This window comes from Schistocerca cancellata, chromosome 1, assembly GCF_023864275.1.
Source record: "Schistocerca cancellata isolate TAMUIC-IGC-003103 chromosome 1, iqSchCanc2.1, whole genome shotgun sequence".
Lineage (NCBI taxonomy): Eukaryota > Metazoa > Arthropoda > Insecta > Orthoptera > Acrididae > Schistocerca > Schistocerca cancellata.
This window is the reverse complement of record NC_064626.1, coordinates 206,495,225-206,513,591: the sequence shown is the minus strand read 5'-3', so window position 1 is coordinate 206,513,591 and position 18,367 is coordinate 206,495,225. Positions and strand designations below refer to the sequence as shown.

The following is an 18,367-nucleotide window of genomic DNA, read 5'->3' as shown; positions in this document are numbered from 1 at the left end:
GTAGCTTTTACTGGTATTATGAAATTTAATAACTTGAAAACTTTAATAGTTAGTGGAATGAAACTTTAACCAATAATAAGTATATTGTGGCCTCTACGTGGAAAAAAAAATTAGAAACTGTGGGATACATAGTGGAGCCAATACTGATTTTTATTGTATGTTCTAATTTGCATGTAATTTTTATTTTCGGTATACTGTACTCCCACACTATTTATAATAAAAGGTCAAAACAAATTTCCATAAATTTGCAATTGTTAAATTGTTATTTGAATGCACCATTTTGGAGGACTGTTCTGCCTTACCATATGAAGGTATGTCATCATGATCAGAAAGACCATTCTTAATAGGATAAATGTTCATTTGCTTAAATTTATTAAGACCTATGAAAATAAAATCTGCCAGTGTGCTGCTTACCAGCACTACCTAAGTAAGAAAATCAACAACTGATGTTGAGTTAAAAAAAAAAACAAGGTCACTCTTCCTATAAGACCCTCCCAGAAAATCTACATTGAAATCCCCCAAATAATAATTTGCTTCCCTCTGTATGACAGGTATCACAACAAAGAATCCAAGTTTTTCAGAAACTGGTGGAAATTTTCCAATGGGGATCTATACACAGCTACAATTTATTAAAAAAGTACCATCGTTTAATTTAATCACAGGAATATGCTTTTACATGTTGCTCTACATAAGTTCTTTTAGTTTCTAAATTTTTCACACTATGATGACTTTTAATATGTTTGGCAACTCCTCCTTTTTTCTGCACTGTGTCTACTTAAGTAAGTTTACATGCATTTACATTTACCTTTCCCTTATCTTTTGACTATATGATGTACACACAGGCATAGTAAATCTATTAAATACTCAGTTCCTAAATCTTCCAAACAAACAAGAACCTCTTACACTTTGTTTTTCAATTCCCTGATGCAATATACTGACCTTATTTTTCACTGTATTTTGCTGAGGATCTTGTGATATTGTAACATCTTTAGTACCTGTTGTTGGGAGTCGCCGTTCTTTCAAAGTGCCGCCGCGCAGTTACGAGCGTCCTGTACATGCAGCGCCGTCTGCCAGCCATGCAGCAGCAGCGCCACCTAAGCGGCCAGCCAGCCAGCGGCCGCTAGACTCGGACTCAGTTATGATTTGACTGTTAAAGTGTACACGCGTCTAACTCTGTTTACTAGATCTGTGACTTTCATGTATTGCATCTTCCTTGAAATATATTTGTTCAACTTGAAGTTATAACAATTGGTGACAAGGTAGTGATTTTTCTTTTCCATCATTGACCCACATGTTTCCATGGCTACTTTAGAGCAACTATTGCAAGGTCTCATAGAACAGCAAATGCTTCTCACAAATGCGATTCGTGATTTTGTCACGGCATCAAATGCGGGGCGTCTCTCGTCATTGTTTCTACCTCCTTTTCCTCCTTACGACGAGACGGTGGAAGACTGGTCTGATTACAAAAAACGTCTTCGACAGCACTTCTTGGCATTTCATGTCGCAGACGAACAAACATGTAAGTCTCTGTTCCTTTCATGGATTTCACCTCAAATGTATCGGTTGTGGTCACAATTGGCTCCTTTGAAAGATCCTGAATCTTTGTCCTTTGCTGAAATGTGCTCACTTCTGTCCATCAATTTTCAAAAGCAAACGCATGTGGTAGCCTCTCATGTTGCCTTTTATCATTGTCAAAAACAACTGAATCAATCCTATTGCACTTGGGCTGCTGAACTTCACGGCCTCAGTAGAAAGTGTCAATTTGTTACTGAAGTTCACAAAGAATCCTATGCTGATTCCGTGGTACGGGATGCTATTATCTGATTGGTGCCCGACAAAGAAATTAGGCAACATGCCCTTCAGTTGGCAAATCCGACTCTAGATGAAGTCCTATCCATCGCTCAGTCTTTTGAAATTTCTTGCAAATAGAGGCATGGGGCGATGTCGGGGAAATACAACCTCTGTGGGATGTTGACGAACCGTGTGTCATGTCTCCGCTGGCCGTCATGGCCGTAGTATGCTCCCAAGCGCAGCCTCGGCCTAACCGTAGACAAACCTCTAAGAAACTGCAGCAAAACCCACGGCAACTTCCTTCATGTCCGCGGTGTTTTACGAAACATTCATGAGAAGATTGTCCACAACTTTGGGCCGTGTGTCACAAATGCAAAAAAAAGGGGTCATGTGTCATCCATTTGCAAATCTGACTGCATACATGATGTTCATGCACATGACGCTGATTCTGATTTTGATTTTGTGTTGTCTGTCAATTGTACTTCCTCACTGTCCAAATACTTGGTCGAGATGTTCACGTGCAGGTGGATACTCGTTCTGCTGCCACTATCATCAATTCTCAGACGTATCTTCAGATGGATTCTCCAATCCTGTCACCTGTCACTAGGCAATTACGGACTTACAATAAACAGAAGATTTCTCTCTTGGGACAATTTGATCTTGAGGTATCTTACAAATCTGTCGCACTGTTCCCATATTTGTGGTCGACCATAGTAATGCGAAGAATCTTTTTGGTTTCAATGCCTTTCACATTTTTGGGTTCTCCATAGATGAATCTGTCAATATTGTCTCTGATGCTATTCCTTATGCTCAATTAGATTCCTTGTCGACGACATTTTCATCCCTTTTTTTCTCCTGGGTTAGACCGTGCAAACAACTTTGAAGCTCATATCACGCTCAAACCCACTGCTCAGCCTAAGTTTTTTCAGGCTCGGCCCATTCCTGTGGCCTTTCGTGATCAGGTCAAACGGGAGCCGGATCGTCTCACTGCTTCAGGGGTCTTGCTTCCTGTCACTTCCAGTGAGTGGCCCTCTCCTGTCGTTTTCGTTGCTAAGCCAAATGGTGATATTCGTCTCTGTGGCGATTCAAAGCCACTGTAAATGCTCAATGTCTTATCATCACTTACCCTATACCTCGACCTGAAGAATTGTTCACTAAAGTTGCTGGAGGCCAGTATTTTTCTAAACTTGACCTGTCAAAAGCTTATCATCAACTTCCTCTCGACACTGCTTCCTGGCAGTTTCTGGTCCTTAACATGCCTTTCGGCCTTTATCAATACCAACGATTGCATTCGTGGCTGCCAGCACCCCTGCTCTCTTTCAGCGATTCTTGGAACAATTATTGCTCACTGTCCCTGGGTGTATAAATTACACGGACGACATTGTTGTCACTGGCTTCACCACTGACGAACATCTTCAAAATCTCCGCACACTTTTTCATGTCTTACAGACTGCCGGTCTTAAGTGTAATCTTCAGAAATCAAAATTTTTTCAGGCATCTATCACGTACTTGGGGTTTCAACTCTCTCGGGACGGTATTCGTCTGCTTCACCAAACTGTCGCTGCGATCAGTGCCCCTCCTTGCCCTACATCTGTTAAGGAACTGCAGGCCTTCTTGGGGAAAACAGCATACTATCACAAGCTTTTACTGTCTGCTGCTTCGGTGGCTCAGCCGTTGCATCGCCTGTTGCATAAAAACGTGCCTTTTCACTGGTCCGCGCCATGCGATGCGGCTTTCCAGAAATTGAAAACTATGCTGAAACAGGCTCCGCGCCTGGCTACTTATCGACCTGGCCAACATCTTGTTCTTGCCATGGACGCCTCTCAATACGGGGTCAGTGCAGTCCTTATGCACCGTTTTTCTGACTGTTCTGAACAACCCATTGCTTATGCCTCCAAAACGCTCACGGATGCCCAAAAAAAGTATTCTCAAATTGAAAAAGAAGCTTTGGTCATTATTTATGCTCTTCATAAGTTTGGTGTTTTTCTCTATGGATCCAAATTTCACCTTGTTACAGATTACAAACCACTTGTTTCCTTGTTTCATCCATCAACGTCACTTCCCGACAAGGCTGCACATCGCCTCCAGCGTTGGGCTCTTTACTTGTCTCATTTAAATTATGAGATTCATTTCCGGCCGACGGCTCAACAAGCGAATGCTGATGCACAGTCTCGCCTTCCCATGGGTCCTGATCTGGCATTCGATAGGGACGAACTTTTGTGTTTCCACCTGGCTGTTGCCGAGCAGCGGGTTGTGGACGGGTTCCCCATCACTGGGGACCTGGTGGCGGCTGCTACGGGTTCTGACCCTACCCTCTCCTGGGTTTTATGCTGTATTCGGAAGGGTTGGCCAGATCATCCGTCCACTAAGACTTCTTATCCGTTGCGTAACTACTACACTTTGCGTTACCGCTTCACGGCTAGGGATGGTGTTATCCTCCTTTCCACCGAAAATGCTTCGCTGCGTGTTGTGGTACCTGCATCTTTACGTGCTTCGGTCTTGCGCCTCCTTCACCAAGGTCACTGTGGTGTCTCTTGCACAAAATCTCTGGCGCGCCATCATGTTTACTGGCCCGACATCGACTCTGAAATCGCAGACATGGTCGCTTCCTGTGGCCCTCGTGCGTCACAGGCCGCCGCCCTGAAGTCATCTTTGTCACCGTGGCCTTTGCCTGAGAATCCCTGGGAGCGTATTCATGCTGACTTTGCGGGACCTTTTTTAGGTACTTATTGGCTTCTCGTTATTGACGCCTACTCTAACTTTCCTTTCATTGTCCGTTGTACGTCGCCTACCACCGCGGCAACCACAAATGCTCTAGCTTACATTTTCTCTTTGGAAGGCCGTCCCTCTACTCTTGTTACTGATAATGGTCCGCAATTTGCCTCTTCCAATTTTGCAGATTTTTGTGCCCATCACGTCATCATGCATGTTACAGCCCCTCCGTTCCATCCACAGTCAAACGGTGAGGCTGAATGACTGGTCCACACATTTAAGGCTCAGATCAGGAAACTCCTGACTTCTTCTGCTGCTGATGATGCGCTTCTCCAATTTATGGTTTCTTACCGTTTCACCCCCATGGGCGACCACAGCCTGGCTGAGCTCTTACATGGCCGACAGCCCCGCACGCTACTTCATCTTCTGCGGCCTTCCACCTCACGGCCGCGGGTGCCTTTGCTTGGCCGGTTCACCGCCGATGACCTTGTATGGGTACGGGGATATGGCAGGTGGCCAAAATGGACTCCTGGCTGCATCTTATGACACCGTGGCCGATGCCTGTATGAAATCCAGATGGACACGGGTCTTGCAGTGCGTCATTGGGACCAGCTCCGGCCTCGTGTGCCAGCAACGCTTGTTCCGGATGCCGCTACACCACCTTCAGCTCCACCTGACGCTCGGGATACTGGAATCTCACATTACTCACAACGCAGTTCTCTCACCATCATATCGGTGCCAGCACAAGGACTGACGCCACCAGGAGACATGCCCATGCAGGAACCAGATGACCATCATCTGTTGGAGCAGCTCTACTCGCCTCCTTCTCCTACAGATGTGAACACATTGCCCATGTCTCCTGTTATAACATCCGGACTTGCCGCAATGGGCAGATTGGTGCACGGGGCCCCAGCAGATTCGACCCCCACGTCTCGTGTCATCTCGACCCGTTATCATCGGGGACACTTCCGTCCGTACGAGAAGCCTCCTCCTCAAGACTTTACGGCCAGTCAAACAACACCTATGGATGTTAGCAATCTACAGGCCACCTCCATCAAGACCCGTGCAAAAACTTCAAAGGGGGGAAAAGTGTTGTGACTCGCCGATCTTTGAAAGTGCCACCGCGCAGTTACGCGCGTCCTCTACATGCGGCGCTGTCTGCCAGCCATGCAGCAGCAGCGCCACCTAAGGGGCCAGCCAGCCAGCAGCAGTTATGATTTGACTGTTAAAGTGAACACATGTCTAACTCTGTTTACTTGATCTGTGACTTTCATGTATTGTGTCTTCCTTGAAATATATTTGTTCAACTTGAAGTTATAACACCTGCCTGTCTGAGTTTCTCATTAAGCTTAATTCCTTTCAATGTTGAATCACTGGATGCTGATCTTAGTCTAAAGAAGATGTACTCCCATGAGTTTCAGTGCCCCTCTTAAGGATTTTGCTATCAAGCCAGCCAATTTACCCTTCTCTTTCCAATTGAGATGCAGGCCATGCCTAGTGAAATCCCATCTACCAATTGCATCAACATGAACCAAACACGTCTGATGCAGTAGCCACCTGAAGCAGCTGCTCTAACTCCATGTTGACCCCCTTACAGAGGTGGTCAATGTCCTTAGTTTGATAGACTTAATGTATCAATTCCATCAGTTTACCAGGTTAACCTGGAACATTTCTTAAGCTATTCAGACCATTGCCATTGTTATTAGATCTCCATTTTGAGTTTTGGAGAACATTATATTGTTGTGTTTTTAACTATTACTTCAAATCTAAATGTTGTGACCCATTTCATGGTTGTCCTCCACAAGATGTACTGGACAACCAAGGTAGGGTCCTTCTGCTATCCTCATTGCAGTGGATGAAGTGTACATTTTCATCACATGGAAGGCTTTGATCACTTCTTGTCCATTGTAGTGTTAAACTGATGTAGTTATGGATGATTTGGAAATGAAATAATGGGTGAGAATGTCAGCATGCAACCAACTTTTCTTCAATAGTACAAAGGAAGCTGCCAAACTTTATGTCCCCACCTGGTGGAAAGTTCCCAATCACCAATTCCACATGTCTTCAATACATAACATGGGGAAGACACCATTCTGCAGTTTCATAATCAAAAACTGAATGCTGCTAATTTTCCTTCCTTTGGCAGCAAGACCACCATTGTTTGTACTACTTCCTCAGTAATTCCCATGAATGTCTCCCTGCTGTTCTCGATAAGCTCTCACTTGTGATGTGATGACGATACATTTTTCTTAATATTTTGGCTTACTTTTTAGTGTGCCCTATTTTCATACTTTAGATGCCAGAGTTTAGTTGCCCTAGTGACAAACAGTTTGACATTGTTGTTGTTGTTGTGGTCTTCAGTCCCGAGACTGGTTTGATGCAGCTCTCCATGCTACTCTATCCTGTGCAAGCTTCTTCATCTCCCAGTATCTACTGCAACCTACATCCTTCTGAATCTGCTTAGTGTATTCATCTCTTGGTCTCCCTCTACGATTTTTACCCTCCACACTGCCCTCCAATGCTAAATTTGTGATCCCTTGATGTTGACATTGGTAAAACAATAATGGTTCAGATATATTCTGTTCACATACATCCCTTTTTCTTCTTTCTAATTCAAAGACTTGCTATAAGCCTGCTAAGAAAAATTGTGGTGCATGGAATCTCTTTGTCCGAGTCGTCTTTAGATTCAGAATGTTCCTCTATCCTTATGAACTGTAACATAAATCTTATTTATGGATACTCCATTACTTCCTGGCAGAACAGTTCCATATGTATGTATGCATTAAAATGTAATGCAAATTGTAGTGTTAATCCATATGTTCTTCAGTATACTAACATAGGTTGAATCAGTGAATTTCTTCTCAAGGGCTGTTAATACAGATTTACTGAAATTTAATCAAAAACTTTCTGTAAATCTATAGGTCTCAGTAAAATGGTAATTCATATTTACTGCCCCAACTCTCTTATGATTAACTGTGCTATGTACACTTCTAAAGAAAGTGCATGCATTTGTTTGATTAAAAATCCAATGTTTGTTTTATGTGTCTAGTAAATATTTTGTACATTATAAAGAGGTTCCTGGCAAGCCTACACTTTATGTCTTTCTCTCTTACTTCTTATGAGGTTGAATTATTACAGCATTGTTCTAGCTTTTAGGATATTTTCTTCCTCCACACACATTCTGTAAATAATTTTGGAAATTAATTTTGTATAGTTTTGCTTCCAGCTTGAACAGTTTCTGTTGAAACAACATTACCTTCAGGCACTTTTACATACTTTGTACTGCAAATGGCTTTATACACATCATGTGGCATTGTGTCAGGCATTTCATTATTTCAGGCATTCAAATGCTAGTGCAATTAATCAAATAGTAGTACAATTTTCTGTCTGTTATTATTAATGAGCCATCTGATATCTTAACAGATGAATTAGTGTTTGCTCAACAGAAGTTACTCTTTTGTTTTCTTCACACTCATAGTGTTTTCATTTGTTTCTCTTACCACTTTTTCATATAAATTCTCACTTTCTCTCAAGAAATTTTCAAATCGTTATTTTTTTTAAATGCAGTTTAGTTCCCTTTTCAATTACTTGAAACTTGCATATTTCGTTTAATATTTTCCTTTTTGTATTCAATACTTTATTTTATTTTACCTTGTAAATGCCTGCAGCAAAATTTTATGTTTACTGAAATATTTTTGTTAGGTATTTGCTCATTGTCTTATGTAACAATCGGACGTGACTTGACTTTTATTAGGGGGTGCCTCTCCACTGTATACTCTGATGGCCATTAAAACTGCAACATCATGATGGCAGCATGCAATAGATGTCAAATTAGCATGAAATGTACTACACATTCAGCTACGTAAATGAGTAGCATTGCAGCATACCTGCACAAAGTAGATAGGAGTGATGTCATCTGCAGGCTGTGTATGAAACAAGATGTTGGTTTCACTTTCTAAAACTTCATATGAATGTTGGTTGTTCATGAGAAAGTCATGTTATGCCCCAGGTAAGAAGAAGCAATCTCTAGTAGCACAAGTCAGAATTGGGTAACAGCAGGAGTGAGGCTATGGAGACTTCTGTTTATTTTTTCAAAATATTCTTGCCATGTTAATTGAAATCCCCCTGCTGACCTGTGACTATGGAAGGGCTATACTCAACACCATGAGGATCTCAACAGTCCCACATGACCAGTGCTCAAAGGGACAGACTTATTTTTCATTCAGCCTTGCCGGCCGGTGTGGCCGTGCGGTTCTAAGCGCTTCAGTTTGGAACCGCGTGTCCGCTACGGTCGCAGGTTCGAATCCTGCCTCGGGCATGGGTGTGTGTGATGTCCTTAGGTTAGTTAGGTTTAAGTAGTTCTAAGTTCTAGGGGACTGATGACCTCAGAAGTTAAGTCCCATAGTGCTCAGAGCCATTCAGCCTTGCAGGACCATTCAGCCACATCACATACCTCTGGAGTCAGGAAATGAGCTTGTTTGCAGTGGATAAGTGTCCACACGGACAGTGTGACAACATCTGGAGCACTATGGACTGCTAGCACAATGACCATTGTTGTGGATTGTCTTGATACAGCAGCAGAGAGAGGTGCACCTACAGTGGTGTGCTTATCAACAACACTGGACACTAGTGGCATCCTGTCATCTTTTCAGGCGAGTCCTGCTTCAGCTCTGTCAAAATTTGTTGCTCGTATACTTCACAGAAGTAGCCAGCAGTGGTTGCTTCTGTCTATTAATGTATGTATAACTTGACTCTTTTCACCTCCCTGAAGGCTCTCCTTGAAGCTCCCAAAGGGCTCTATTGCTAATGGGTGCATCTGCGTTGATCTGCTGACTTTGCAGTGACATTTTATGTTGACAGGACCAGACATTGCCAGCATGGGCTTAACAGGATCTGTTGATGATCATACACAGAAAGAGGCAGAAGAGGAAAATGCTGAGTTAGATCTCGATGGGATAGATGATGCTGAAATTGACTCGTATATTATGTCAGAAAAAGAAACTAAATATAAAGATGATCTCTGGATGAAAATTAATGCTGCTTATCTCGAGAAACAGAAAGGTAATTATCTTAATTTTTAGTACTACAATATAACTATAGCATAACTGCATCATCTGCTTTTGCTTATTGTGGTTTGTGTTCCCTGACTTTTCAAATCACTGGAGGTAGATTTTGATTCCATGAAATTACAATCGGAAAAATGAAGTTTATCTCTGTTTATACCTACAATCATTTTAAAACTTAGAAACACCTTCAAGGACTCTGCTTTGACAAGAGGTGAGGTTGTGGGTCTGTCAACAAAGTCAAACCTTTTACAGTGGCGGTATCAACTAACTAGTCTCTTAGTGAGAGAAATATGTTCATCACCAGGATGACTATGTTGGGAAATAAATACGGAGACATGAAGAATAAAGGTGTAGAATGTTAATAAAGTTTGTTTTATTTTAAAAGCTTTAAAGTGTCTCACATAAGAAATTTAGAAGCATTACTTACGCCCTCGTACCATAACCGTTGTCACTTAGCCATTATCCACCCCATTTTGTTTTTGGATATATGAACTTTTTGTTTTTGGACATTTGAAAACTTCATTTATCCCCTCCCCTTCCCACTCCCTTATACTGCCTGTAGGCTGGAAACCACTTCCATGGCATCAGACGTGATGACTGCTCCCTGTGGCACATAACCAGCTTTCGGTAGATTTAATATCCATACCAGAAAACCCCAACCCTGGTTCACTTAATGAAGTGGAAGGGTGGAGTGAAAACCTTCAAAGTAAATTTTCAGCAAAGAAGTAGATCTAAAAATTAAGTCTTTGTTGTGATGCTTCATCGTTTGTTGTTTCATGTGAATTTGAGTGAGATTGGTCAGCAGGTCTAGAATAGATTTGTTTTGACATTATTATTTAAAATTATTAAAAAATTGAAGACTGTTTTTTAAACAAGTTGTTGGACCTGAATTTGAAGCACTTTACTACAAATCTTCTAGTGGTGCACATCATTGTGTGTGACATATCTACAAAAGCCTACAAATATCCATATTATCTTAGTTTACACATATTATCTTAGTTTACAAAGATTGCTAAGTGAAACATGAATGAAATGAGGCAATCAAAATATATTTCATAAGTACATTGTCGTGGAAAGGGCTGGTGAATACATCAGTAATGTAGTCTGTTACCAGTGATATGGAGAACAACCTGACCGCCATGTGCTGGGCCACAGGGTAGAAATGATGTACTCACTGAGTGGATAAAATTATGTAAGTTTCAAGATGGCCAGTAAAAATCTGTAGTGAGTAATGTTTGATGTTGGTGCTCCATAGCTTCGCGATAGACATGAATCTGAATCACTGAGTAACTTTGTAACTATTCCCAAAAATTAGGAGAGACTGGTTTGAAATATGGAATTATCTTTAGTTAGTGTCAGCATACCTCACTGAAATGTTTATGTGAAACTCAGTGGTATCATTTGATTAATTCTTACTATTGTAATTTGTATACCAAGAAGACATAGGGCAGATAAATTAAAATTAATGTTGTTTAATAGTAATCAACACTATGCAAGCAGTCGTTTAGGTAGGCATATGTATTACATGTATTATTTTGTTGGAATATTCTGCAAATAGGTTCAACAATGATCTATACTATCTATATTGCTGTAAATAAGTTGGTGACTCATTGATTAAAAAATTGAATATGTATGTGTTATCCATCTATAACTAGCTACTTTAACTTTAGGATGATAGTGATTTTTTGAAAAATCCAAGAATTCTTTCACTATTAAAATTTACTTGGGAAGTGAGCAGCAGTGTGTCAGTAATGGTAGAATTCTATAACTATTGAAGACATCTAAAACATAGATGTCATTATGATCATCATCATCATCGTCAGTGTCATCACCGTCATTATCTTCATTATATTCCAAGAATTGTATGGCTGGCATTGCTTCTTGCTTTCCATATTCCACTTTCTCCGATAATGCCAGTTCCTCGTTTGTAGTCCTCTGGCATCCATCATGTCCTAGACTTCTTGACCCCAGATCCTCTTAAGTTGTACATGCTTTCTTGTTTCTGTTGAGTTCCAATACCTCACTTTTTTTGCTCATCAGCTGTTGTCCATTGTCATACTGTTTTAGACATTTCATCTTTATCATGTCTGTTATTGATTTATCAACACCTGTAGCCTTCCTTATGAGGGCATTTGGTGCACAGTCTAGCTTGGAGATGCCACAACTTCAGCTCCAGAAGTCCATTTATAGTACAAGCTACTTGTTTCTCTGATGCTAGTTTCTTCCCATATTTCTGCTCCCTACCTAGAAATATTTTCAAGAACTGAGTGATAGACAATCCCTATTGTCATTTACCACATTGCCCTCGTACTGACCGACAATGGGATAATTCGTTCTCCACCCAGTAATATATTCATGTTCATCTGCAGAATCCTTTCTCTAATCTGATCCTAGCCTTAAAACTTTGATTTGCATCTCCAGAATTCTTTCACTAATCTGATCCTAAGATTTTATATCTTTTTTGTAAATTTTCCTGTTAGGTATGGAGACCCCAGTTCTGGCTCTCTCCTCTTTAGGCACAGTTATCATAAGAATTTAAAATGCAAACATGAAAGTGATAATACAGTAAGATTTTCATGTTTTGAAAAAAGCAAACTTACAGGAATAGAAGGGAGTGGTAGGGAACCAAAAGGTTGACTTCAGTTTATTGATAGAACTATAAAAAAGTGTAGCTTCAACATCATGTTACCTATGGTGCTTCATTTCTGACAAAAGATAACTAATTGTCCCATACCAGTTGGTTTGTTTCAACAATATTAAATTAAAGTTAGTTATAAGTGTAGCAATTTGCTATCACCTATCAACCTGTGGGCAAACACACAACCATGTAATAAATTTAGTGGGTCAACTACCAGCCTAATTACAGTCAATAAATAGATCAGAAACACAGTTAAATATGAAACATATTATATTTACTCAATTATAAGATTAGATTAGATTCAGTTTTTGTTCCACAGATCCAAAAAATTAGATGATTCTCATGGTTGTGGAACATGTCAGGTAAGGTTTTCCCCAAATTTGTCATTTGAAAACTATACGGTCATCTTATATTCATGTATTAAACTATTTCTGCCGAGATCAACGTTTTACATTGTTTGATAAACTGCTATAAGTGTTGCCTTACATTTAGTGATAAAGCTTGAGCTGTTGAGGTCATGTGCAAATTTATTTTGAAAAATTCAGAAGGGTAGGGAGGGCAAATGATACTTGCACTTGGTACAGTATCGATCTTGCTTGAATAATCATGTGACATTTGACTTGTGCAGTGCTAGTGCAAGGGATATTCAAGAAAATATCGACTAGCCACCACAATAATCTGTTACGCTGCTTAAAATTTGACAATTTTGTGAAAAACAGGAGGATATAGAATTCAATGCTGTTATCTTACAAATCTTGTTTTATTTGAACAGATATGCAATAAATGTTCTCATACACGTATTGATACTGTATAAGACATGTATGGTGCTTGTTAAGTAAAGTTAACCTCGCAAGGCAAAAATGTTGTCCTTCAAAAAACATAACTTGATTCTCAATGCAAGTCAGTATATTATTTGTCTTATGAGATACTGCAATGATTTACCAAGTGGGGTGCAAACGAGAATTTCTGTCATTGGTCTCTTATTAGAATACTGGGTAAAAACATTACCACCTTTTAATCAGCTTTAGAACAAATGGTGACATGCAGATGAAACAAGAAAGAAAAGTAATCAAGAATAAAATGTCTAAAAAAGTCATATTAAACTGGCTAAAATTGTTATCGGGATAATGAATTACAGTGCCAAGACATCTTATGGAGAAAGTCCAACAGAAGTCACTAGATCACAGAATGAATGACAGTTTGAGAATCCTAGAAGATATTGCAGGCCATGCTTCACAGTTGCTCAGCACAGCATTACAGAAGGGTTGGAGAGGGAACAGTGATACCAGCTTGGCTGAGAACTAGGATGGTTTGGGGAGGGGAGCAGTGAACAGACAGCAAATTCCATCAAGCTCCCAGCAATGGAAACATATACCACTTCAGTTTCTCTGAATCCATTTGAACTGACTTTAAAATTAGACAAATACACAACAGTGGTACACATTTCTAGAAGAGGTGGTAAAAGACTACATAGGGGCCAGAGGCATACTTACGTGTTTCCTGCAACAATGTTGTTGATGCTCACTGTGAGGTATAACGGGAACAAAAGGGAGTATGTCGGCTGCTAGTTCTGTGCAGCCAATGAGAGAGCAATGGGCAGACAATATGTTTGGAAGCAGGAAACATTATAACATTCTCACGTCAGTATAGAAGCAAAATCTGATATATTCAGCAAGAGGCAGCTGTATTCTCAGGTTCCATCATAATTGCAACCTCAGATGTTGCAACATATTCAAAAGAAACAGTGAAATATTTGTGATAACAAAGATAAATTTCACAACTGTGCTATTAGGATGACAGTGATGTTTAAAAATAGTAATAACACAGACAACAGGCATAAAAGGAGAAAAAGGTAGTGAAGATAAAAATTAATGTAAACCATTTCTTTTTATTTTAATTCTTGTGTTAACAAAATGTAGACAATCAGTAAATGACTTAAGTTTAAAATAGATATAATGCTGATGTGCCGATGTCCTTGTGGGGGTGGTTCCCCTGTAGGAAGGTGGACGGGCACAGCCAGTGGAGTATGCTGCCATGGCAAACTGTGATGCTGGTGGATATCATTGTGGAAGCAAAAGTCATAAAAAGAGATGAGCCGAAAAACCACTTTACAAGAGAGGCCTTCAGGATGAAAGACAGAGGGCAATGCCTTGAGAATCATGACTGCTGTGGTAGATAAACAACAAACAACATAAGAAAACATGGAAAAGACCTCAACCAACAGTCAAAAAGTGTCTAAAAAGGGTCCAGCAATCTTGATATCACTTCTGTCCCAAGGTATTGTTGGTACTGGCCAAGGGGAAAAACAGCGTGCAGTGCTGCATGTTGATTTAGACACTTGTCGCAGACTGTGATCCACTGTTCCACCTAGTAATCAATGTGTTTAAGCACTGGGTCTGTAGCTACTGGGGATGTAATCCTGGAGTTGGCAATGGAGAAAGTATCAAATAGTCTGTCATGCTTTCATGGCAAATGGAAAATATGATGATTTGTCTTGAGCAGACAATGGATTGAGCACTAATGCATATGCCACTATGTAGCATGGGAAGACAAAGACTATGTAATCATAACAGAGAATTCAAAAGTAACAAAGCCTGGAACTCAAACAAATTCTCAGCATGAGGATTATTAACAACCCCATAAGTGTTTTGATGGAACACAACTTTATAAATTGACTAACAACAGGAATGTGATGTTTATTGTAGCTTACCAGAGGACATTTGCAGGAGCCAGTGGCTGTGAGCTCAGCCATGCATATGTTTGAGGGTTGAGGAGTGAAACAGCTGCTCCAGTGTTCACAAGCAGCTCCCTCATGTTACATAAAGCAAGAGGGGCCAGAGGAAAATGCTGCATGGTGTCCTTGTTGTTGTAGCTGGTTGAGTTGTTCGTTGCGGTGAGGTTCCCTGGTATAAACTGTAGTGACTTCCCCTTCTCACAGTGAGCTTCCCCCATGCACCGATGTGGTTCACAAACGATGACGCCTTGCTGGGTCATACTGCGGTGGCTGAAACCATGCTACACAGGCCTCTGTTGTGATTATGGCTGGGGGACATGGTGGCTGTGGCAGTGGGACAGGCCAGTGCCCTGTCTCAGTAACCATCCATTGCAGTTGCTGTTTAGCATCAGCAGGCCAGGGTTCTCAGCTTCAGCCCACTCATGGTGTTTGTGCAGTGTCCCAGGACGATGGCGCTAGTGCGTTACCACAATGCACCCCAGGTGATGACTCCCATTACAGGCAGCTGCCTGTTGACGGCATCTGATGATACTGATGGTGATGACTACAGTGGTGGCATCACTACTCCAGTGACGGCATCACTCTGGTGCCTCTAGGCAACGATCCGAATTATGATTATGACTGTTACGATGACTGCAATGACTCCGAATTGGTGGTGGCACTGAGTGACACAGGCTCTTTGTCACTCCAATGCCTCAAGATGTTTGCAGTTCTTCCTCCCCAGTAGGCCAGTGGAATATTCCAGTGTAACTGGCCCAATTACCACTCTCAATGTTGACACACTCACATGTGGCAAGATGCTTCTTGTCACATCCCCCAGTGGTCGGTGATACAGTGTTCTCCTTTGTGTTCCTTAACTCGACACTCCTCTGAGACACTTGTATCACGGTAGCATACCACTGGCAGCAGAACAAAATGTAACACACATATGAGTTCTGGCTCCCAATATTCCTACACGTTTTAACTAACTTTATTACTCTAAAACTCCTACCTTTAACTAACTTAATCACTATAATCATTTGACCCTTTACACAACAGTAAAGAGTGCTCTGACAAACCACATCTCCAGGCACTAGGCAGATGATCGCATCCCTAACCATGAAGACTGCATGTGATGTGGGGCAGATTGTAGGCAGAAAAGACGTGGAGACTGATGTGGCTGCTTGTGGCACTAGCGAAAATTCAACATGAGTGGTAAGGGCATGGGTGAGCAAGCTATGATAAAAAGAGAACAAACAACACAAGACAGCAAAGGAGAGTGAAGCAGGTCCTGAAATGGGGGATAGCCAACACAACAACTAAGAGAAATGGGCCAGTTCCTAGAAAGGGGGCCAATGAACAGAACAACAAAGAGAGGGAGGCTGTGTCTGAAAAGGAGACCAATGAATATAGCAGTGAGAGCACGCGAGAAGAAATTGAAGACAGAAACAAAGCCATACAAGTGTCTGTGTCTGTTATCCAAAATATGAAAAATTTCTCCTGGATCCACGAGTAAAAACTTGCTGAACTGCAACAGAGTCATTGGATGGCTATAAACAGTGGTAGTGCACAGGGAGATGGTGGAATCTGCATTGTCAGCATAGCCATGAAGTCATCTAAGAAGAAGTTGCTGTTGCTGGAGAAGCTTGTACATGGAGAACTACGTGAAAAAACATTCATTGAAGTTAGGCACACAAAAGATCCAAAGTTGAACCCAGGAAAGTTCTGTAACAGAGCACACGAAAGTTCTACTCAATGCCACTTGTATTGTTGGTCTAAACATGATAAAAGATAGGGTTGTCAGAAACCAGGAAGTAACAGAAGTAATGACTTGTACAAGACATGTCGGCACTTGCAGACTGGTGACAAATATAGACTGCTGGCTGGAGCCTGTGAGTGGTAATATAAAGAGCATTTGCCAACCAGGGGCCACTGTCGCTCAGCTGAGGCAATTGAGGCACCAAACCATGATCAGCAACCTCTGGTGGAGGTGTGGAGCAGCCAAATGATGTGCTACTCAAAACTGTGAGATTCATGCCATGTTAGGGGCGGCGAAAGTGTAGTAATGTACAGATTACTATAATACCAACACACAACAAATAAAATGAATCTCCAGAATTGCAGATTGTCGCACCAGAATGAATGTGTTCAAACTACCTGCTACCATGTTATCACAAGCTAACATCAACTGCTCTTAGGCTGCTCAGCTCTTACCCAGACCAAGAACACCAACAAAAGACCGTAAATCTGCACTGCTTTCTTCTTTCATAACTTGTTCCTGTAACCACTGTTATGCTAAAGTTAGCTTTTAATTATAGACCATCATTTGACATTATTTACAGTTGATATATGGTTCAAATGGCTCTGGGCACTATGGGACTTAACAGCTATGGTCATCAGTCACAGTTGATATACATATTTTATATAACACAAATAAGATACAGCTTTATGATATGTTTACAGCCCATTATTATACAGATTAATTTTATACATACAAATAATCATGGTTTTTAGAGGCTATTTTTGCAATACAAGTTGAAACTGCAGGAACTGCAAGTTCAAAACTTGATTCTTCATGCCCTTACATTACTGCTTTGGTCAAACGCCACTCTTACAACATTACACTACCAGAATTTCGTACTAATATGTATAAACAATAAAAGACAATAATATAAACTTTTTATGCAGAGGTTAATCTTTTTTTTGTAATTGTTGTGGATACTTTGCTATGGCACACATTTCCATAATCTGCCACCACCAAACCACTCCTTTTAATACATCCTCACGTAGTTTTTTCGAAATTTTCCCGTATTTCTCCACCCTTTAACATGTTTTGGTGGCAACACAACCACCTAACCTTTATGCACATCATTAGCTACCTACACAAGTTCACCACAGGATCAACATAGCCCAGCTCTAACCAACCCTTTTTCGCCTTTTTTCACACCAGATCTCCATTTGCTTTCTAGTTTTACCTTTATCTCTCCCCATATATTTTTATATTTATTTTCATTTTCATTTCAGCCTCGTGTTCCACTTTCCACCTTCTAGTATCATGTCACCCTCACAACACCTCCACAACGACCCCATTAAGTTTTATTTACATTCCCTCCACAAACATGCCTTCGCCCTAGCCAGATTACACTCCCATATTTTATTTTCTCAGGCTTGTCTGACATTTGGCATCACCCCCAAAGGCCTCACACTTAAAGTTCCCATCTCTGGCTGCAACCCTTCTTTCCATCAGTCCCTATACCAGTTCCAAACCGAACAATCCATTGCCCTCACCCACCTAATCCTTCACCTACACATCCACTCAGCCAATCAACACACCCATCAACTCCTGTCCTTAATAAAAGTCCTCAATCTTTCCTCTCCCACATCCACACCGGTTGTTCAGAGCATCCTCCTACAGGCCAACCGCAAATTAGAACAGCATGCCACCCT

At 41.0% G+C, this 18,367-nt stretch overlaps 1 protein-coding gene across 1 annotated transcript in view; it reads left to right on the top strand.

The window, feature by feature from the left end:
• The window catches only part of LOC126168897 (transcription factor IIIB 90 kDa subunit), a 372,622-nt gene that overhangs the window by 331,529 nt on the left and 22,726 nt on the right, over nt 1-18,367 (top strand). The window contains exon 10 of the mRNA XM_049920596.1: nt 9,364-9,564. Coding sequence (XP_049776553.1) covers nt 9,364-9,564 — 201 coding nt within the window. The remainder of the gene's footprint in view (nt 1-9,363; nt 9,565-18,367) is intronic.